At 36.0% G+C, this 23,501-nt stretch overlaps 2 protein-coding genes across 7 annotated transcripts; both read left to right on the forward strand.

Moving 5' to 3' along the window:
• The first annotated feature begins 3,263 nt into the window (after positions 1-3,263).
• LOC131529901 (NACHT, LRR and PYD domains-containing protein 3-like) lies at positions 3,264-15,754 on the forward strand. Of its 4 annotated transcripts, XM_058759897.1 has the most exons (10): positions 3,264-3,301; positions 3,421-3,463; positions 10,126-10,197; positions 10,301-10,512; positions 10,641-10,677; positions 10,777-12,559; positions 12,887-13,234; positions 13,379-13,528; positions 14,070-14,116; positions 14,483-15,754. In XM_058759897.1, the coding sequence occupies exons 3-10, from the start codon at positions 10,164-10,166 to the stop codon at positions 15,034-15,036; spliced, it is 3,165 nt and encodes a 1,054-aa protein (XP_058615880.1). In that variant the 5' UTR covers positions 3,264-3,301; positions 3,421-3,463; positions 10,126-10,163; the 3' UTR covers positions 15,037-15,754. The 4 variants fall into 4 exon arrangements, with proteins under 4 accessions (XP_058615880.1, XP_058615881.1, XP_058615879.1 ...); XM_058759898.1 differs by lacking the exons at positions 3,264-3,301; positions 3,421-3,463 and adding an exon at positions 8,539-9,467 and having other exon boundaries at positions 10,129-10,197; XM_058759896.1 differs by lacking the exons at positions 3,264-3,301; positions 3,421-3,463 and adding an exon at positions 8,539-9,293 and having other exon boundaries at positions 9,426-10,197.
• A 2,562-nt stretch (positions 15,755-18,316) lies between these two features.
• Positions 18,317-21,622, forward strand: LOC131529908 (uncharacterized). Of its 3 annotated transcripts, XM_058759909.1 has the most exons (7): positions 18,317-18,484; positions 19,171-19,449; positions 19,578-19,895; positions 20,042-20,116; positions 20,653-20,772; positions 20,876-20,941; positions 21,184-21,622. In XM_058759909.1, the coding sequence occupies exons 1-6, from the start codon at positions 18,379-18,381 to the stop codon at positions 20,905-20,907; spliced, it is 930 nt and encodes a 309-aa protein (XP_058615892.1). In that variant the 5' UTR covers positions 18,317-18,378; the 3' UTR covers positions 20,908-20,941; positions 21,184-21,622. The 3 variants fall into 3 exon arrangements, 2 of the variants coding, with proteins under 2 accessions (XP_058615892.1, XP_058615891.1); XR_009268249.1 differs by having other exon boundaries at positions 20,653-20,941; XM_058759908.1 differs by having other exon boundaries at positions 20,653-21,622.
• The last annotated feature ends 1,879 nt before the right edge of the window (positions 21,623-23,501 follow it).

A 23,501-nucleotide genomic window follows, 5' to 3' on the forward strand; every position in this document is an offset into this window, starting at 1 on the left:
AAAACTGACCAACTCTGATTGAAAGCTATTCTGCCCCCTACCTTCAGGTAAGATGCACTGCACTGTGAATGTACAGACAGTGAAGGTACATCAGTGGTGGTAATAAAGTCTGTATAAGCTTCTCTATTGCTCTTTGAAGGATAGGACTGATAATCCATTTGCCTGCATTGGTTGCAAATACTGACATAAGAATTACTGTATCTTTATAATCTGTAAGTAGACTGTATTACTACTACTTTCGCTTTCATTGAATTTACTCAATGTTTTAAGGTAAGTGGTTGCAATCACTTTATTTATTTTAGCTACATTTAAATAAACAAATTTAATTGACTAACTTTCAACATATATATATTTTTTTTAATTAAATGTAGCTCAAATAAATTGTTTGCGACCACTTACCTTAATTTTAATTTAAATTTATTATTATTATTTTTTACAGTGTAGGTATTAGATGGGAGGACAGTAAAGCTCAGTAAATAAAGTAATAAATAAAATAATAGTAAAAAATAAAATAAAAGCAAAACAAATAAAGGCACTGAATTAAATATGAAGACGTTTTCTGTTCTGATCGCCAATACGAAGACACGATAATTAATGACCACAAGATGGCAGAATCAGTTTTAAATATTTAACCGATCAGAAAACCTTTAGCAGAAACACTTTGAGATGAGTCACCGTGGCCACTCGGTGCCAAGACGTTTGAAATGAACAGAAATCAACGAAACATATGTATATATTTAAATTTATTATAAATTTATATATTAAGACGTCCAGCACAAATTTTCGATCTCGATCAAAGTGACAGATTTAATCACTCCATTAATATGATGAAGTAGCCTACATATCCTCCACATATCTTGTGTTACGATCGCGATAATGAGGTAAAACAGACATGACAAAAGAGTCAGCTCAACTAATATAATTTATTAACTAATGTTATTTATTAAGTGTCTCTAGCAGGCTTTTTTCACAGGGAAACAGAGCAGCTGCACTTAAAGGGCCAGTACACAATTTTACCTGTTACAAGTGCATATGCTCAAATAAGTTCTGTTTCTTCAATGAATAAATTTTTAATAGCGAAACTTATGTAATAATGATATTATATTTTTTACATCATAATCATTATGTGATATGGAGTGGTCATTTCTCAGTATTAAGTCGGTTAAAAACTGCATAGCCACTGTTTTCAGTTTTGTTTTGTTTAAACAAATGTGAAAAGGTTAAAACAGAAGAGGTCGCATTAATTCTAAGTAATGTTTAATTTATTCTTATTTACATACTGCATATTGATAATACTGTTTATTGTTTGATGAAACTATCATAGTTGGTTAAATGAAGCTCACCTACAGGCCTATTATGTGAAGTGAAAGCAGCCAGTTCAAGAACACGCAAAATGGTGGTGACGCGAAAGGACTTTATCACATTGCCACTTTTGATAATTACTACATAATAATAAAGTGTGTGTGTGTTTGTGTTTGCCCCGTAGTGATAGATGCCTTTTTTGAGACCCTGCCCTTGACCCTGCACATCCCTGGCAGAAATAGTAGTAGTTTTTTAGTACAGTGGTTCTGGCCTACTACTAATAGCACAAAATGTACATCTTTGTTTGTTTTTATTGATGCTGAAACGTACAATTTGGATGTATTTCAACATTTAAAACATAACAATTTGCTACGTAGTTTTAGATAAAAAAGGTAAATAATTAAGGTATATGTATCAGTGCATTTGTATCATTTTATCGATAAGTGATTTAGATTTTTAGACATCTTAACCTACCCCAAACCTAAACCTACCCATTTTATAGCGAATATATATATATATATATATATATATATATATATATATATATAAAAAAGATTTTTCTTAACAATATAGTATTAAAATATTTATTTATAGTCGCTAATCTCACTCCTACCCTTAAACCTACTATTTCTGTACAGTATAAAGAAAAACATGACAGACAGAAAATTGCAATCACAATAATTTACTTTTTGCCAAAATGTCAAAAGCAGTACCAAAAGTAAACCAAATGACGATGCGTTGCAGCTGCAGTCCTCTCTGGTGGAATACAAAAGTTTTTTATGAGGTGTAAAGCAGGTGCGTATACATAATTAATTTACATTTTAGGTGTTACCAATACGTTTAAATTCTGAAAATTTGTCAGTATTGTACATTAATATGCTGTAAATACGTCAGGTTTCCGTTGGTTTCCGTTTACCTCCAGGGCGCAACAGGATGCACAAAGGTGGCAGGCCGGGGGGCATTTCTTGGTAGTTTGTCAGATAACACAAGCAAATTGGTAAAGCTTTTAAACATTCACATGTGAATGTATTTGTGCAGTTTGCTGTTGTCTGAGTGCAACGGAGCATCTACATGGCACATACCTTCCCTCTACAACACAGCCTCTCATGATGCCACAATATAATTTAATAGCAATTCCAGCACTGAAAGTTTGTTATTGTGTTCAGTCTCTCACAGCATAGAGCAGTGGTTCGCAACTGCTGGGTCATGTCCAAAATATGGGTAACAGGTGTGTTTGGGAGTATTGGGCTCCTAGGCTACTAATGCATGCTATTTGTTCACTTGTATACTAAGAGAGCTGAGTTAAGCTAATTACCTTCAAATAGGGCAAATTCAGAACATAAGGAAGTAGCCTACTCCATAAAATGGGTGTTTCTTTTTATCAAGCTCTTGACTGAAGTGCAGTCATCTAGTGGAATATTAAACCAGAATATATTCTATACAGGAAAAAAGCAGGCATAAAGCTGATGAAGATTATTGAAGTTTTATAATTTGATGTTATTGACTAAAATGTCTAGCTTAGAAAGAATTAATAAGGTCCAGTAGGTTTTAGATACTTTATTAATAAAGAACAATATCTTAGTTAATCTTTAATCTCAACTGTAATCTCAAAAAGACTGATCCAAAACCCAGATCATTCTGCCCTTGCTTGTTAATAGTGAAAGTAGGTCAGAGTTACACCAATTTTTAACAGGATGTGATGTGACTTTGGGCTGCATCACATGATCAAATATGTTAGTTGATAAAACAAAACACATTATTTTTATTGTCTGCTTACTTCAAAATTCCATGAATTGGTGTGTTGCTTTTTTTCAGCACAGCCCAGAGCGAGGCAGATTGATGAGACTGTGATGCAAGTTACTTAAATCAGAAAAAGGTCAAAGTTGAGAGCTGTGCAACTGTGCCTGCTTGCATTGACATCCGCTATGAAAACAGAGTTACATCCATTCTTTGCTGTGGTTATTATATCGCTTGCTATTTATTTTATGGCTCTTGGGAGGTAAATTCTACATTTACTTGTATAAATTTATTTAAAAAATTTCTCTACAGTATATGATTTTCCTGTACTTTCTCTTTGTTGTAACATACCTAATTGAATTACTTATTTATGTCTGAAAGGATAACGGCAACTGCAGCTGTGTGGTCAACAATTCACTGATTGGTAAGACTAAACATCTCATCATCATTGAACTTTGTTTAGGTATGCCATCATCTGCCTTTACTTGATCTCTCAGGATGTCTCTTTATATGATTATATCATACATTACAATTCAAAGGGTTGGATACAAGTGTGACCAAGCCTTTGCAATGTCTGACATTTTGGATTTTCATTTTTTAAATCTTTTTTTTATTTTACACAGTTTTTCATCTGATATTCACCAATTTTTGGTCAAATGATCTTAAGACCTTGATGATTAGAACATCTTTGAAATGTTTTGAAAATTGGGATCGCGAACATAGTCCGGGGGTGGTGGTGGGGGTTTTGAGGCTTTTCCCCCTCCATACAGATCACGTTCCCCTCGGTAAATCGCGTTCCGGGCGCCCCTGACTGCAGTTCATGTTCTGCCTTTTCACATTCAATAAACAACATTTAATAACATTTTAATGGTGCATTTTATTTTATTTATTTATTTGAAGGGGGTGATGAACAGCCTTTGTTTTTTTTTGCTTTTTTATTTTGTACTGTTCTCTGGGATCCATTTATAATGTTATCAAGATTTTTACATCAAAAAAGCATATTAATAGTATATTAATAATTTAGAAGTAATTTTCTGGTTATTTTCTTTCCTGTTTTTAACCCCCCTCATCAGAACGCTCTGTTTGAATAGGTGGCGGATTGTAGACTCGGAAGTAAACAGCCACTGCTATGATTGGCCAATAGTTTTGTATATTTGACAGCAACATTCCTCATAGATGGACGCTGCTGTGATTTAGGTCAAAAACACATAAATAACTCACTAAATATCAAAAGATCTGTAAGAATAGACAAAGCAATAGTGACCACCTGAAAACAGTTACTCACACTTGTGGTGCAAAATTACTGTCAGATCCAATATAGTCAGCACAGCATTAACTTTGAACATTGCATTGACAATGAGTTTCATATATATATAGTACAGTGACCTCTTATTTGTCAAAAGATCAAGGGAATTTTGGTTTCTCAGTTCATGATCCCATTAATGTAACGGCGGCACCTGACTCCACAAACAGCAATTCAGAGCATGACCATGCAGATTTGATTACCAGGTCAACCTCCACAGATACATCATGGCAATCCATCCATTTATCCAAGTTGGGCTTTAATAAATAATGTCAGTGACATGCCAGTGTTAATGTGCACAAATTTTAAGGGGAAAAAATTGAGTAACAGAGGCACATAAATAACCAGACATCATCTTCCCAGGTGATAAAAATCATAACAACAAACTCTGCAAAGGAAAGATTGTAATTGATGCGCATTTAAGATTTTTATGTTTGTTTTGTTTCCCAAATATGTACTGTATGAATCACTTGTAAATAAAATCAAAATGAGTACATATCACTGCAGTTTCCAAAATAAATGAAAACTTTCACACAGATTTACAGAGTTGCGATCAATAAAGCGTAATTTTGGCACAATTACTCGAATAATATGATGCTATGACTTCAAAACAATATTAATATGCTCGGAGATTTGAAAACTGATGCTTTCAAACGTTAAAATCGCACACATCCAGCTTCATATGTATGGGTTTTCATAGCTGATAAGTTTGTTTGGTGGCTCATGGAGTACGGAAACGGACTTAAGAGACGAGAAGCACTGGTTTGAATCCCGTGACACTATACGGTACCACAAAGCAATTAAAATCAGCATAAAAGCCCACTGCGCCATGTGACGTCGGAGTGACGTCTTTTCCATGTTATTTTTGGACGTCCAATTTAGGTCCACTGAAGGGGTTGTTTTGTAACGCCAGGCGACGTCTTTTTTCGACGTCTACAGCACGTCATATATTGACGTCCGTGGGACTTCCGTGTAAGGGCTATTTATAGTCCAAATGTGGTCATTTGTGGACGTCTTTTCAACGTCAAATTTAGACTTATTTTATATATAATTTTTACTTAACTTCTATAACTGTAGTCCTGTGTTTTGTTTGGCTCAGCAGCTAGATTCAACAGGAAAATGTAAAAAAAAAAAAAAAAAAACATGGCCTATTTGGCATACACATAATAAATCGTGACTGTTTATTAAAAAAAATCTGTATTCATATGTATCAATCATGTTGATAACAACAATGTTGATATTTGTAAATAAAAAAAACATTACATACAATCATGTAAATTTCCTGCACCTAGACGTCCAAATGACGTCCAAAAAAATACCCAGTTCAAAGGTCAAATGTCGAACGTCAATCTGACGTCCAATTTGGGTCATGGTTAGACGTCCAAATAGAGGACCTAGTTTGGACGTCGGAATAGATGTCCAGAATTGGTCATGGACCGACGGACCCAATATAGACATGATCTGCACGTCTATCCGACGTCCAATGTTTAGTGGGAGGAAGTTCAAATGGCACAGTTGCATCAGCTAATATGTTTTTATATCAGTTTTGCATTTGTTAACACTATCGGGTAGGTTTAGGGCTGGATTTGGTGTAGGGCGTATTTTCAACACGATAGAGCATTAAGTTTTAGCGACAGTCCCCGGATATTTGAATTCTGAACCGCCGCAATACGTATCTGAAGCAACGTAATAAAAAAACAGCAATACGTATCTACGTAATAAAAACGTGCCAGGGTTCACATATTGAACCTGTGTTTTAGCGCCACTCAGTGGACATTTCTATTTGAAACTGCGGCGAAACGTGCAGCAAGGTACGTAAAACGGTGTCGCACAAAAAGTGTGCAGAGGTACGAATTTCTAGACCAGGTTGCAACATCATGCATGTGTTTGTGCTTTAGGAGGTTGTAATATGCTATACTGTTGAAAATGCCTTAAACTGTATCTTTAAACAGAACTTTTAAGAAATCATATCCATCCACTCTATTAGCCAAACTTTTATTGTGTTAGGGTGCTGGATCCTAACCAGCATCTTGAGCCACAGGCAGGGAAACACCCCAGAGGCTCACACCTAGATTTTAAGAATAATTTTTTATTGAATTTCTCTTTTTTATATATATCATGAGGTGAAAATATTCAATACTTCAACATAATCAATGGCGCAGTTTACCTCCATGTGACTTAACTTACCCTCTCGCTAGGCTCAGTTACCTCTCACTCGGGGCAAGTTGAGCCAAGAGGGCACTTTTTTTTCTTTTCTTTTTTCATTATTGTTTTTTGAAAGCCATATTTTGAAAGCAGTTTATTTTAGACCCGAAGTGACACCCAAGGATGCACCACATTCTGTAATTAATGTACATATTTAAGTTGGATCATTACTGTCATAAGCTCACTTTAAACACAACGCAAGTCAAAAAAACTCACCCCGCTCTCCCCCAATGACTTTGTGATTTTAAAAAATATATACATTTAGGATTTCTGTATATTTGTATGTGCGTTTTCATCACACAGTTTACAGATTTATGCAAATATGTTTTATTTGGTCATCAAAATTTTTGGATGGGAGAGGGGGATCGGGGCAACACTCAAATACATTTTCTCCGTAAAAAAAATAAATAAAAATGAAAGCAATGCATTCTCAAACGTCTATCTGTGGTCTCTATATAGGCTACCCTTTCATCAGAACGTACTGTTTTTCATTTTCTCTGATCTATCGCCTAATTAATCATACAGTACTGCGGGAAGCCTTGCGTTTTCGTTTCGACGCCCATATATTACTCAAGCAGGTTCTAGGAGTGTGCTGTGTGGTTTCTCATAAGTTTGTCTGTTCAACCGGAATGAAACTGCTTCGCATATGGATGTGTGAATCCGCTACTTTGCAGCCGTTGGCAAACAAAACAGGAAAGGGGCAGAGTCTAGACGAGTTTGTAAGTTTTGTTTTCCGTTAAAATCCTCACAAATCTATGTAGCTAGGCCTATATACAGTGCTAAACAAATTGATTAGACCACCTGTCAAACCACCTGTTTAAAACCAAAAATCGTATTGTCATTTATTAGGCAAACAACAAACTAAAACAACTAATCTTTATTAACACATCATAACCAAAAAAAAAATATATATTTTATTTTTACTTTGAATATGGCCTCCCTTGTCCTTGATAACAGCTTGCATTCTTGCTGGCATAGTTTTTATGCACTTTTACACACGCTCTGTTGTTAGTAGGCAAGTTGTTCCCAAAGACTTCCTTTTGGCTGGTAGACCCACTTTGCTTCCTGTCATTACTCAAAGGTTGCGAAATGAAGGCAAACATGCCACAAATAAATATATATATATAAAAAAGAAAAGAAAAAGTGGTAACCTGATTTTCTATGGAGTTTACTTGACATAACACTTAAAATGACTGTAGCCTCCTGTTATACGTGTATTATTTTGTTTAAAAAAACATAATAAATAATATTAATAATAATAATAATAAAATAACAGTTAATGGAAATTATCACATGAAGCACATTTAATTTATATATTTATTTATAGATAGATAGATATATAGATATATAGATAGATCTATCTATATCTATATCTATATCTATCTATCTATATCTATCTATCTATCTATCTATCTATCTATCTATCTATCTATATATATATACTGTATATATATATCAACGTGATCTCACAGAATTCCGTGTAATGTTCACGGACTTAATTAACCCCGAATCTGTGGTGGCATCACGGAATCGCCGAAAATTCCGTGATGGGCTCACAGAAAAAAATCCGTGATGGGCTCACAGAAGTGATACCAATGTAAGTCAGTGACAGGCATCAGCCGTGAACCACGCACGGAAACCCTTAGCATCAATATGCCGACGCGATACTGGGAAATTTATCGTCATCATTATTGTTCAGAACTGGGTAGGTTTAGGGTAGGGGTGGGTCAGGTACTCCAGTGAAAGTGTAACTGCATCGGAGTCACTCTTTTTACGTGGTCCGATGCAGCGCTGGTGTTGAACCAGTGAATCCGTGCATGGACCACGGCTGATGCCTTCTGTGAGCCCAGCACGGAATTTTCGGCGATTCCGTGATACCACCACAGATTCGGGGTTAATTAAGTCCGTGAACATTACACGGAATTCTGTGAGATCAGGTTGATATATATATAATCCAAAGGTTGCGAGCTCGAGTCTCGGGCCAGCAGGGATTTTAGGTGAATGTACAGCGCTCTCTCCACCTCAATACCACGACTGAGGTGCCAACTGCTCCCCCGGGCGCCGCAGCATAAATGGTGTGTGTGTTCACACTGCTGTGTGTGTGCACTTTGGATGGGTTAAATGCAGAGCACAAATTCCGAGTATGGATCATACTTGGCCGTATGTCACGTCACTTTCACTTTCGTTTACTTATCAGAGCCTTATTTCGACCTCACGCTCGCCACCTAATATCCACTTCAGTCGCACGCGCGCTTTTTACAGTTTAGGTTCAAGACACGGAAATATACACGCAAACGAATGCTCAGTGATGCAACGCGAAAACACAATCAACTTGAAGGACACGACTGAGGAGAAGAGCCCTTTATTACAGAAGAAACCGATCAAGCGCCACTAGCCTACAGGTAGATGTGCCGGTATATTTCCGTTCTGGACTGTTAAGAAAAAGGGAAGTGATCATTGAGGTGTGCAGTCAGGCTTGTGATGTTATAATATCGCCAATTTAAAACTTTTAAAGTATTTACACCCCATATATAAGATAACAGTGATTGTGTAGAATATCCGATGGTAAAAATTAATGATGAGAGAAACTTTTTCTGATTTATTTATTTAAGATGCAAGATATTATGCCCTTTGTTGTCTAAGATTCCATTTCATTTTTGTCTTTGTATCTTTTTTATTTTTTTATTTTATTTTTTTAGATGTTGTATTAGGCAGAGGAAAGATGCACCAAGTACCTCAGCAATAAGTATTAAATCCTTTTATTCTAAAAAAAAAAAAAAAAAATAGACAAGCACAAAATAGGATGAAATAGGATGTCAGAAATACTTTCATCCAGATTTTAACAATATTGTTCCTGTACATTTTTTTTCTGTGACAGAAAATATATCTGTCCACTCCTGTGGACGTCATGCACCAAAATGTATATTTTGCCTATTGGGCCTATAGATTCTGTCTTATTTTGCATGTTTTATCAAAATTATAATACAATTTACACTTGAATAGATTTATTGAACAGCAATAATAGTCTTCAGATTTTATCATTGATTTAAATGCTTACAGTCTATATTTATTTCTTAGGTCATATAAAAGTATAGGCATGTATACTGTATGAGTGCATGTATATATGTGCACTGATTGTGTTCGAGTGTGTGGTGGAAGGGTGTGTGTGCTCACCTGTGTATGAATAGCCCACCGCCAAAAAGTTATTGGAATGATTTTTCACTTGTTTAAAAGTCAAAACAAACATGTGAAAAATATTACTTTGTGATTTAATAATTCATGCATGGAAGGGTTTTAAAGTAAATGCTGTTCTTTTGAACTTTCTATGCATTAAAGAATTTAGAAAAAAAAATATATATATAACAGTTTCCATAATAATATTTATATTTATATTTAATATAATAATAATATCTGCATTTAGATAAAATAGGTTAAATGCAGCCTTGGTAAGGATAAAAGACTTAATTCAAAAACATTAAAAGTTTCAAAAACATTAAAAGATCCCAAACATTGATTTCAAATGTAAACCTTAATTATAAAGCATAACAATTAATCATAAACTGTTTATCCTAACACAGCAGAACAACTAGGAGGTTGGAAGACCCTCTGAAAGAGAATGAATATGGAAAGAAAAAACAGATGTATCGAAAGTAGGAAAATATTTCTCATTTATTTTGTTATAAGAAAATGCTCAGTCTTTAATACGCTTTACTGCAACATTTGCACTGTGTTGGTTATGTATTTTTGAAACAGATGGTAACAGCATTGAAACACAGTTTGGAAACATGGCACTTCAACAGCAGGACGACATTCCACAACATGCATCACTCAGACAACCAACAATTCAAAATTCAGACCAGTATCTTCAAGATTTCAGAATTGACCAGAAAAATGGTGGCACAGTAGTTTCTCCAAACATACTAGGATCCAAAATAGCTGGTGATGTTACAGTGAACGTCAATGTGGTGAGTGTTTGATCATTAAAATACTGTAATATTGCTCATTTTGCTGAATTGCTCATTTAAGAAATGGCTTAAGTGTATATTCTTATATATACTTTTTATATTGATTTGTATGTTTGTTTGTTTTTTAGCAACAGGTGTCAAACTTTACCTCAATAAACAACAATGGTAAGAGTGAGAAAAGATGTCAAAACTCTTGCTCAATAAAACTGTTCATTCATAAATGCAATACTTCTGGTAATCACATGACTTTGTCCTGATTTTTAGAAACTCTTCAGAGCGTAAAGAATAAGATGAAATCAAGAATGATGAAGGATTCTGAGAGGATTTTGGAGGGAAGCTTACAACAGTCAGTCTCTCTAAATAAGATCTACACACAGCTGTTCATCATCAATGATGAGTCAGACCCCATCACTAAAGAACAGGAGATCTGGCAGATTGAGACGACGAATGATTTAAGCACATCAGCGCAGACAGTCATAAACTACAATGACATTCTTAAACCACCCCTGGAAGAAAATAGAACCATGAAGATTGTTTTAACGAAAGGAATTGCCGGAATCGGGAAAACGGTCACTGTGCAGAAGTTTGTCCACGACTGGGCGAGCGGAAAAGCCAATCAAGATCTAGAGCTTGTTTTTCTGCTCCCATTCCGAGAGCTGAACTTGCGTGAGGGGGAAAACCAGAGTCTTTTTGACCTGCTTTGTGCCTTTTACCCAGAATTCAAAGAGGCGAGGCCGATCTCTGACTGGATCTGTGATAGAAAAGTTCTGTTCCTCTTAGATGGTCTGGATGAATATAAAAATGAACTGAGCTTTCAAACCAGCATTTTGTCAGATGTTACTAAAAAAGCCACACTGGATGTCCTCCTAGCAAACCTTCTAAGAGGAAAACTGCTTCCATCCGCACACCTGTGGATCACCAGCCGGCCCGTGGCAGCTGAACAGCTTCCATCTGAGATCTTCAGACAAGGATATGTCACGCAGATCAGAGGATTCACAGATGAACAAAAGGAGAAGTACTTCACGAGGCAGTTTGAGGATCCAGATCTAACCCAAAAAGTAATCTGTCACCTAAAGTCTCATAAGAGCCTGTGGATATTGTGTCAAATACCCCTCTTTTGTTGGATTTCATCGGTTGTTCTGAAAACCATCATTAAAAGTCAAACTAAAGACATGGACATGCCCTCAAATCAGACAGAAATGTATATCCACTATCTGCTCATTCAGACTAGGTTAAGCCACAACAAATATCAAGGGAAAAGTGTGTCACAAGAAGAAGCTCTCATACAGCACAAAGAACTGATTAAGAAACTGGCAGCGTTGGCATACTGGAAGCTGAAGGAACAGAATACCATGTTCAGTAAAGAAGACTTGAGGAAATATTTCATCACTCCTGATGAAGCTCTTCGATATCTTGGCCTCATTACCTGTGTCTCTGAGTGCAAGTTTGGATATAACAGGACTAAACATTTCAGCTTTATCCATCGCAGTGTCCAGGAATTCTTTGCAGCCTTGTATGTTTTTCATGAATTTCTATCAGGAAATCAAGACTCACTGGGATTAACTAAAGCGAAAAAGGGACAAATGTCTAATTTGTCTGATTTTCTCAAAAGCGTGATTGATGTGGCCGTGGAAAGCAAAAATGAACACTTGGATCTTTTTAACTGTTTTCTCTTCGGAATTTCTTGTGATTCCAGCAGACATTTACTCGAAGGATTCCTGCCTCGATTGGAAGACAGTAGTTTAGAAGATCACAAAAAAGTGACCAAGTACATTAAGTGTTTGAGGAGGAAAGATCTGTTCCCTGAGAGATGCTTTAGTCTTGTTCGTTGCATCGTGGAGCTCAAGGACAGGTCTTTTTTGCAGACGCCAGATCTTGAATGCTCACGGACCAAAAAGCCCCTCACGCTGTTCCAGTGCACGCTTCTGGCTTTCCGGTTTGTGATGTCAGATACAGACCATGTTGAGTTTGTCCTCAGGAAATTCAACATCACTTTAGAAGGATTTCAGAGATTCTCTCCAGCCATTATATGCTTCAGAAAGGCTATGTAAGTATTATGAAAACATCTGTAAACAGTGTTGGGGGTAATACATTACAAGGGTCCTCACAGTTGCCAAAAAATATAACTTGTGGGTTTTTTGTTATTAAAAAACAAATAAAAAAGCCCAGCTCAGGTGACAAAAAGTAACGCAAAAGTTACATAATGTATTACTTTAAACCATAATGCATACTGTAACACATTACTTTTAAAAGTAATTTTTCCCGACACTGTCTGTAAACATCTTCATAATGTATCATTAAATATTCCCAATCAAAGTTTAGTCGAACAGAGTTTACATGCAAAATTGTAACAATTTAAATGCAATACTGACAGGCTCAAAGGAAGCGGCTTTACAGAGAAACACTGTGATATCCTGGTGCCTTTCCTGACCTCACTAAACTCTCACCTGACTCATCTTGATCTGAGCCACAATAGTCTGGGATTGTCTGCACTGAAGCAACTTTCTCAGGCCTTCTGTGATCCCAAATGCCAGATTCAGATGCTGAACCTCAGCCACAACAACCTCCATAGTCAGGACATGGAGCCGATCAAGGATGTGCTTTCAGGATCAAATGAGAATCTGAAAATCCTGGACCTCAGTGACAATCATCTAGAAGACGAAGGAGTAAAAATCCTCTCGGCTGGGCTGCGAAGCACTAAGTGTCATCTTGAAGTTCTGAAGTAAGTAAAACTAACTGCAAACATTAGAGCCCAGACAGGTGAGTTAAATAGATGTTGTAAGGACATCTATGGTAAGTTTGAAAATATGCTAAAGTGTTTGAAGCACATAATGTTGATTTTCAAAAATCTGATTTTGCTTTATAGACTTTCAGGCTGTCAGATTCAAGAAGGAGTTTTGAAGTTGCTGTCATCTTTGAAACCCAGTCTGAGAGAACTGGACCTGCAGTATAATGAACTTGGAAATATCATGGAAAAGAAAGTTCATCTATTGAAGGATAAGCTGCCCTCACTGAGGTATGTAGCTTTTATCTGGTATTGGTTCAAGTGGAAGGTTGGAATGAACATCGCTGGATCCCATGTAACATGTAGTGAGGACTTTGATTCTTCCTAGCCATTCAGTGAATTGTTCACTTTTGTGTTCAAGTATACTTCCTTTAGGCAACTTTGATACACAAGCACTGTAGGTGGAGACTAAAGTGAAGTTAAAAATGAGAATGCTTTGTCGAAGAAGAGACTACACTGTGAAAAAAAAAAAAAAGTTGAGCCAACTTAAAATTTTAAGGCAACCAGCTTCAGCAGATTTTTGAGTTCTCTCAACTTATTTTTGTAGGAGATTCTCAACTTTTTGTTGTATAAACTCAAAACAACAAGTTGAGTAAACTAAAAAATCTGCTGAAGCTTGTTGCCTTAATTTTAAGTTGGCTGAACTTTTTTTTTTTTTTTACAGTGTATCCATTCATGTTTAAAATGTGCTTCAATAAATGTGCAATGGTGCAATTCTTGTCTTAACATATTAACCCATACTAACCCTAACTCTAACTCTAACTCTAACTAGAATTTACACTGGAGGAGTCTGTAATCACCAACCAGGACTGTACAAATGTGAGTTTAAACATGGGTCAACATAAAGACTGTAGGTTAAAATGTAGATTAATGTGTATTTGTAGACACTGTAACTGCTTCACCATTTTTAACACCTTTTTCCATTTCATTTTAAAAGTACTTGCAGTGTGACAGATGCGTTATTGAAGTGCGAAAACTGTGTATCTCTAATTTACATGAGCTTATAAAAACATGTCCACATTAAAATAATGAAAGAATTACCAAAATGCTGTTTAAAGTAGCTTTAAATGGAATATGGCATGTGATTTACATCAAGTGTTTTACATCATTTACACTCAATATGCTGCTAATGCTAATTGTAGATATTTAATCTGACATTTTCTGAAAAATCTCACTTTGTTTTAGATGCTGTCATGCTCACCTTTGACCCTCAGACGGCTAACGAATACCTCTATCTGAACGAGGACAACACAGTAGCTGTTCGTAAGAGAGAGAAGCAACAGCTTCCTGCTAATGATGAAAGATTTGACAAGTGCAACCAGGTCCTGTGCTGCCAGCCGCTGTCAGGACGCTGCTTCTTTACGGCGGATGTGATCGGGACAGGTGTGCACATGGGTGTGGCCTGTAAGGGAATCAAGAGGAAGGGTGCGAATGACACCGTACGTCTGGGACACAATAAGATGTCATGGTGTTTATGCTGCTCAAAAAATGTATGTGTGGCTCATGACAAAAAGACTGAATCACTAACTAAACCACTTGAAACAGAGTCCACCAGAAAACTCGGTGTGTTCCTGGACCGGGAGGCTGGTTCTGTTTTCTTCTATAGGTTGAACCCAGACTCAGAGCCTGAACTCTTGTACATGTTTGATGCAGAGTTTCCTCAGGACGAGGAACTTTATGCTGCGTTCAGTATTCAGGACCCAGACAGCTCAGTCCATTTAAGGCAACCATCACTATAACTATATGTAGTTACTAGTTACCTTTACAGTTATGGTTTGTGCTCCAAACATGAATGATGCCTCAAATTAGGAGAGTGTGATCATACATACAGTATACACTTGGCAGACCTACTGAAAGCAACCAGCTAGTAAAACCACCGAGAAGATCAGCAAGTGTTGAAACATGACTTCATCATCATTATTGTGTGCTTTATAAACACTAAACAACAGTACTAGGGCATTCTTGTGTTACATTTAAGTTAAAATGTCTTTAGTTATATGTATATCTCAGTGTAACTGGTTTCATTTCATCAAAAATAAAGTTTCTATGTACTGGACTGATTTTTTAAATCTGCCATCCCAAACCTATGACTTACTTTCTTCTGGGGAGCAATAAAAGAAGATACTTTAAAGATACTTTTTTTCCCCTACAGTGGAAGTTAATGGGGTCCAATATTTTTTGGCTCCCAAGATTTCTTAAAAGTATTTTCTTATATGCCCCCTAGAATAAATAACCACCTGCTTAGTTGAAACCTAAATGTTAAAATCACATTTCCATAATCATGATGATTTATTTTAAATTTTACACTGTATTTGATAACTATTTTCTGTGTATTACAAGTGTTCATGTCTCATAATGGCAATAGCTGTTACTCTATAGGTGTTACTGTAGCTGTAGTTGTAGGTTTTTATTTACCACAGAAGATGTAAACAACCATGGGGAAAAAGGCAAGAACTGGCATGCCAATAAATAAATAAATAAACTTTCAAGTAGATTCAACTGTATTTGTTTATTTAATGTATGCTTTTTTTTTTTATTAAAATGGTTCAGATTCAGGATGTAGAGATGTATTATGTTGATACAACATTCTTTACTCTTTTCAGAGTATGGTAAGATATATTGTGTAACTGTGAACTGTCTTTTTTCAGTATGCAAACACCCTCAGCTTCCTTACATTTTTATGGTGTATGTGAACTTGTGCTTCCACGATCACACTGCTGGGCTCCTTTCTGGTATTATGACAAAAAGTTTTAAATCAATTATTTTTGGGAATTAGAGCACTTAAAATGCTCTATTTTCACGCACTATTTTTTTACTTAATATACAAAAAAATTATTTAGTACTTCTTAAGATAATCTTAAGAAAATCTAGGCTAAGTGTACTCTGTTGTGGGACACCATGCATATGAACTAAAATATGCTTTTAAGATACTCTCTTTGTTTTTAAAATATGTATTTAATTACCACCTGTAGCACACTTTGATCAAGATCTAAAACAATGATGATTGCACATAATGACAACAATGTAACAACTGACACATAATGACAACAATTGTAAGCTGAAATGCCACTGTACAGCACTGTAGCAATTCAGAATATGCCACTTTCCATAATTACAGCTGTTGTAATGTGCATTGAGCTCTAGTGAGATTCCCAGAGGAGCAATTCACTGTACATGTACATATGAATAAAGTCCTCTTCTGGACTCTGCTGATAGATGAAATGATGTGAAGGAAGTTAAATGCTGACCCCTAGAGCACAGAGTGCAACTGTCCCAGTAAATGACAGCAATGTGTGTATGGATTTAACATCATTTCTAAAAGGTGCCCACTGCAAAATCAGTCATGTTTCAGAGGGGAAAAATACAATTTAAAAAAGATGAACCACAAAAAATACAATTTACATGTCTTGCCACGAAATGAATGTTTGCAACCACTGAGGTTTTTGATGAGCCTGCTAGTATCTTAACTTACAACCTTTAAAGCAGCATTCAGGGAAATTTCCAGTCCACTACATTCTCCGGTTCAGCCCCGCTGCAACGTTTCTTACTTTGAATTCTGACATTTGGTGGTCACATAGATGTTCTCATTTAGTATTTCAACTGACATTTCAACAGTCCTTCCCATCTAACAAAAATATACCGAATGTTATGCTAATGTTCATGTTGAGTTATGAAAAATGTATTTCTGAATGTTTAAAATGTTCAAAACATCCAGTTTTCTAAATGTTTTAGAAACATTTTTTTTTTCTTGGTTATGGAACATTTTGGAAACATTCCTCTCTATCATTTTGCAAACACTGGGGGGACATTGTTCTCTGAACATTCTGAAACAAGCAGTTACATTTTAAAAATGTTACATGAGCATCCAACTAAAACATTTCACAGAAAACATTCCATGAAAAATGTATAATGTATAATCATTATTAAAGACCACAGAACTTTGAACAAACATTATATTAAAGTTACTGGAAGAATGTTTGTTCTTAACATTGAGAGAAGCTTGCCAGAACATTAGCCAGTTCTTAACATAAGTTCTGAGAATGTTAGCTGGATTAGTTTCTCTTTTGCTGTTGAAACAGGTTAAACTCGACTGAATTAATTTGACTGCTGTCTTTTGTGTATCCAAATACTCCTGCGACAAACAAAGACACGTGAAACATGGGGAAACAAGCTTATAAATCATACAGAAGTTTAGGTGAAGGGTTGGTGTAGGGCAATAGAGTAAATGGTTTGTACAGTATAAAAACCATTACGTCTATGGAGAGTCCCCACAAGGATAGCAAACCAGCGCGCTCGCGTGTGTGTGTGTGTGTGTTTATATATACAGTTTCTTTGTTACTTTCTTTGAAGAAAATGTTTTAGAATCTTTCTTCTGTCATGTGCTTCATATGGAACCTTTTAGGAGTTCCCACTATGAGATCATTTTATGGATTTATTTTTAAGTAATTAGTTTTCATCCATTTTTATTTTAATTACATTTTATGAATTATGCAGCTCGTAAACACACTTTATAACTAGAAAAATTGAAACAACGCATTAAACATGAAATAATTATGCAATCGTTTAAGACAATGGTTTTCAAACCTGTCCTGGACGACCCCCATATTACCTGGAAATATATTACCATTTTGGCATAAAATGTTCTTTAAAGTTACACTTTTATTTTAAGGTGTCCTTGTTACAGTGTAATTATACATTTAGGTACTGAGTAATTTTAATGAACAATATGTACTTACTATATGGTTAGTGTTACTTTAGGGTTACTTGCATGTAATTATGCATAATTTATTATTATAATAATAGTAAGTACATGTAACATGTAACAAGGACACCTTAAAATAAAGTGTTACCTTCTTTCAAATTGAGTCAGGATACTAGGGTTCCCACTAATAACCTGCTTTTCTAAAGTGTGTGTGGTGTTTGATTTAGAAGCACTGACACATCTGTCAACGTCACAACTCACGTGTCACGCAGGTGCATTTTCGTTTTCTTTTGGGCTTGTCTTGTAGTAGAAGTCTAGAAGATGACTTATGACACTTAGATGAAATTAATGCAGTTAGTTTGTTGGTAGGATCTTTACAATGAGCAGAACAGCCGATGAGAGCACGTTTACTCTTCATCTATTCAAACTGCTGAAGAATTTACATTTTTTTCTTGCTTTGTTCTGTTTTAATCTGTGTATGGATGGTGAGTTTATTATTATTATTATTATTATTATTATTTAGCTCTATCTTCTAGTACTCTAATCCAAGGATTCTTAAAGTGGGGCGTGTTTTATAGTCAGGGGATCCGCGAAATAACTTCAGCGCGTCATGATTTCAGCGATGCGCTTAACGCGGACGAAATCGACTGGAATTTACTGTATAACGAGGAATGTCACGAAATTAAGCAAGTTTTGGATAAATAAATTAAAAGCATGTCAGTACGCTTAATCAAATTGCGATATGGACTCGTGTCTGTGAATATTAAACCGTAAAATACTATTTAAATACGTTTATGTGTAAATCAATGACGACGCGCGGTTTCATCTCAAATTCCAGTAACGCGCTCTGTTTTCAGTGTCTTGTTGTCTCATTATATGACATTGAACACATGAACTTAACTCATCTCCAGAGCTGCCCTTAGTCACTTAATGAGCATTTTACCGTTTCATTTGACAAAAACTATATGCCTGAATGTATGCAAAACTCTTGGTGACCAAAAGAATAACTGAGATTTGTCTTTTTTGAATAATGAATAGATTATCATACACACACACACACACACAAAGGCTGCAACTTTGCATGCAGTGGCTAAGATTAATTTTCAGATGCTTTAACAGTTTTCATCACAGACCATATTATAGCTATTGCTTTAATTCAACTTTTTACCAGATGTGAATGATTTTGCGAGGGATGAAATGATGACACGAGTGACTGAGAGAGATTTCATCATTCTTCACAATGATATTAATGAAACGCAGCGAGGCGATTATGTTGTATGGATGTTTGGGTCTCCAAATATTCACACCCCTGAGGTCTATGAAAGGATCATCTCTACCTCTGACAGTTATGAGGGGTTTAAGAACAAGGAGAGCAGGTCACACATTATCTGGAGCTTCAGCGACAGATACACAGCCACTCAAACTCAACGACAATTCTTTTCCAGATCGTGTGAGTAGAATTTATAATTCTATATAATGAAAACCTCTGAAATTCTGACCTAATAATGCTAACAGGATGAGAAGAATTTTCAATTTATAATGATTATCAAGATTAAACTGGATAATTGTGTTTTACAGATGTAAGAGTTGAAAAGAATTGTTCAGTGATGGAGGGAGATTCTGTGACATTTTTCCCCGATGTTACTGAAATACAAAGTGATGATCTGATACGGTGGCAATCTGGTGATGCAGATCATCTATGTGTAGCTCAACACAAAGAAACGAAAATGACCAAATGTGATGATGACAGATTCAGAGACAGATTTCAGCTTGATAATCAGACTGGATCTCTCACCATCAGGAACATCAGCATAAAAGACTCTGGACGTTATGAATTTGCCATCATCAGAAATGGAAACATAGAAACATTCAAGCGTTTTAATATTAAAGTCTATGGTATGCAATTTTCTGCTTCAATACTTTCATTCTGGTTATATATTAATTTGTCTTAAATGCAGAGTTAATTAAAAAATTAGCATTCTGTCATTTTGCCATAATTTAACATCCTGTTGTTTTCGCACCTCGATTTTTGATATTGTGAGAGTTGACTGACGTTGGGAGAAATACATCAGACAATCCCATCAGAAACCAGACTCAACATCTCAACATCAGTCAAGGTATCACATTGTCTCTTTTCCTCTAATTGTGTTTTAATTAATCAAAATTGTGTTTTATAATATTTAGTCCATAAGGTGAACTATTTGCGTTCTCTCATCTGTAATGTTATCTGACATATTGACAGTTCATTGTTATCATGCACAGATATTATCACATACAAATGTTTGTTTAGCCAATCAAAATGTGAAGTTTGTCTTAATTAAATTAAAGCTTATTGATGGTTTAAATGATGACACACCTTTAGTCCCACCCAACATCCTGTTTCAAAGGGAAATACTTTAACAAAGTTAAAAACAACGTTCATCAAATAATTTCTGTAATGATTGAAGATACTGCAGAATATCAGACATGTTGTGAGCTATGAAGTAAAGACCCAGTTTAAACATCTAAATATTCAAGTACTTTACCTGAATACCTGTTTAGGTGAAGTGTAATATGTTCAATGAAATATTGCATCACAATAATATTGTTCTTTAAAGTTTAAAGTGTATTGTATTCAGATTACACTAATGACTGTTTTCTCTGTGTATTACAGCACTGGATGGCCGTTCACGTCTCGTGAAGTCAATAGCTGTTATTCTAGCGCTGCTGGTGTTAATAGCTGTAGTTGCAGGTTTGATTTACCACAAAAAGTGTAAACAACTAAGAAATGAAGGCAAGTATTGGCATGCAAAAATTAAACAAGCAAACAAACAAAACGCAGTCAAGTCTATTAAATGCAGTTAGGTTTATTAAATGTCTGATTGTTATTAAAACAGTTCAGGATGGAGAGAGAGATACTTTATGCTGATCCAACATTCGGTGCACATGGGTTTCAGTGTACGGTAAGATATATTGTATTACTGTGTGAGAAGTGCCTTATTTCTATCTGTAAACACCCTCAGCTTCTATACACTCCTGTAGTCTACAGTGTGTCTGAGCATGTGCTTACATGATCACACTGCTGTGCTTCGAAAATAAAGATGTTGTTTTATATGATCCTGTCCTTTGTTTTCATAATTCAGTACGACTTGTGTGTTTAAACCTACTAGATTTTATTTCTGATTGTGATTTTGTTTTCTTGCAGGACATCGTTGCAGCAGATCACGCATAGTATGTAATTGTTAAAATGTGAATTTAGGATCCAGCAGACTTTTTTATTTATTGTTACACTGTAGGTCAATGCCATGACTTGTAGTTCATGAATAGTTCTGAATACTGAACACCTGTCTTCAATCAAGCACCTCATTACCAGCAGCATATAAGCACACACCTCAGACACCTTCACTGTCTGATCTCGTTCATACGTTGAGGACTCTCTGACTTGCTATACCTACATTGAGAGTTCTCCCGTCTCTCCCAGGCTCCGGAAGACTGAGGTGTGTGCTTCCTCTCATGTCCGTTCCAGTTCCTGAAACGATCAGATACAAAGATCAACCACTCATCCAAGCTCAAGAACTTCTCTACAACATTACTACTCCCCGTATTATTGCCTGGATTCATCACCCGAACTCTCTGTGCTTAAAATAAACACCTTTGCTTTTACTAACCTGTTGTGTCCAGTCCTCTTCTGTTACAGTGAGGTAGTTTTTGTAAATAAATATGTATTCTTTTCATTTCACTACATCTTTCACAGTATTATTTTATTATGTTTTTACATAAATTAGCGCCCTGTCAATTCACGGTGCAAAGTTTTCTTGTGTGATGGACTAGACTGGTAAATATTTTGATGTTCAGTGTTGTAGTCACAGTCGGCTTCGTTTGAATACTGTATACTTCTGTCATTTCCTTCACCGTTTTTGATGTTATCATAAGAGTAAGGCCGAGGCCAGAGCATTTCAACTGAGACACAATGTGTAAAAGCCTGACTGGAATCACATTTCAAATCACCTACATTTGAGGTTTGAATCATATTTGAAAATATCAGATTTTTTTTGACAGTTTGAACAAGGGCTGTGTGTGTGTGTGTGTGTGTATATGTATATATATATATATATATATATATTAAGGGTGTCAACATTAACGTGTTAATGCATGCGATTAATCTAAAAATTTTAATGCGTTAAAATTTTTTAATGCAAATGAATCGAGATGTTGACATATTTTGTGCTGTTTGAGCGGGTAGCAACGACTTTAAAGTGGCCTACAGAGGTGTGGCCTCTCCTTCTGCAGTGTGTGTTTACGGGTAAAGCCCAGGAGGCGTATGCTTCTCTCTCACCTGAGGAGAGCTTAGATTATGACCAGATGAAGTCTGCAGTTCTAGGGTCTTACGAGTTGGTTCCTGAGGCCTATAGGCAAAAGTTTCGACGATACAAGAAAGCCGAGGGCCAGCGTTATGTTGAATTTGGTCGTGAGAAAATGGTACTGTTTGATCGCTGGTGTTCTGAACCAGTTCTAAAGAACTTTGAGCAGCTTCATGATTGAATTCTCATGGAGGAATTTAAAAATTGTCTACCTGACAAAATTGCAACATACTTAAATGAACAAAAAGTCACTAATGTGTCTGCTGCTGCGATATTAGCTGATGAATATATTCTGATCCACTGAGAGAGCTTTGAAAAGCCTTCTTTTCCTCTGTCGTAGCGTGGTCTCTCTAGCGAGCATGTAAGTCCTAAAGACGGTACAGCTAAGGTGAGGCCTGTATGCGCTTACTGTAAAAAGCGTGGCCATCTAATCAATAGCTGTTTTCTGTTGAATAAAAAGAAACCTAAGGCAGTTGCGTTGGTCAAAACATCTACAGCACCACAGCCCCCTCCGAACTAATTGCACTGTATTTTATGTATAATCATTTTCTATTCTTAAGTGTTTTAAATTCATTTTAAATCAATATAATTTCCTTGTTTTTATTGTTATTATTTTTTTTAATTCCTTGTTTTTATTGTTGTGATTTTTTTTTTTAATGACTATTTCGCTTCCTTTTATGTAAAGCACTTTGAATTACCACTGTGTATGAAATGTGCTATATAAATAAACTTGCCTTGCCATGCACTCTATTCAGCTCGATTCAGACCTGGTGTCTGGTCCAGATGCGTTGGCTGCGTGCACCGTTTTTTCCCATTAAAGGAGTGGATTTCCTTTTAGGCAAGGATTTGGCTGGAGGTAAAATTCTATTAAATCCTGAGGTTACTACTGTGCCCCTTGTCTCTGAAGGCCCAGATGAATTGCAGATGAAATATCCCTCAGTGTTTCCCGTGTGTGCTGTCATGCGTGCTATGGCTAAAGCTAATGTTTTAGAGAATGACGGTTTAGAGGGTAGCTTTATGATAGATCCTGACATAGAGTCTAAGTTATCCCCTGATATTAACCCTGCTGCTTGTCTTCCATCTACAGCCTCTGATCCCACAGTGTCATGTGAAGGTGGCATGTACAGTTCGCTCCATACTGGGCTAGAGCAGAAGAAGCGAT

Source organism: Onychostoma macrolepis, chromosome 22, assembly GCF_012432095.1.
Source record: "Onychostoma macrolepis isolate SWU-2019 chromosome 22, ASM1243209v1, whole genome shotgun sequence".
Lineage (NCBI taxonomy): Eukaryota > Metazoa > Chordata > Actinopteri > Cypriniformes > Cyprinidae > Onychostoma > Onychostoma macrolepis.

Bases quoted from the DNA above. Each gene is read 5' to 3' on its own strand.
- LOC131529901 (XM_058759897.1), top strand. From the start codon at position 10,164: ATGAATATGGAAAGAAAAAACAGATGTATCGAAA. The intron at 10,678-10,776 runs GTAAGAGTGAGA...CCTGATTTTTAG, and splicing joins TACCTCAATAAACAACAATG to AAACTCTTCAGAGCGTAAAG. The intron at 12,560-12,886 runs GTAAGTATTATG...CAATACTGACAG, and splicing joins ATATGCTTCAGAAAGGCTAT to GCTCAAAGGAAGCGGCTTTA.
- LOC131529908 (XM_058759908.1), top strand. From the start codon at position 18,379: ATGAGCAGAACAGCCGATGAGAGCACGTTTACTCTTCATCTATTCAAA. The intron at 19,450-19,577 runs GTGAGTAGAATT...TGTGTTTTACAG, and splicing joins ACAATTCTTTTCCAGATCGT to ATGTAAGAGTTGAAAAGAAT. The intron at 19,896-20,041 runs GTATGCAATTTT...TGATATTGTGAG, and splicing joins TTTTAATATTAAAGTCTATG to AGTTGACTGACGTTGGGAGA.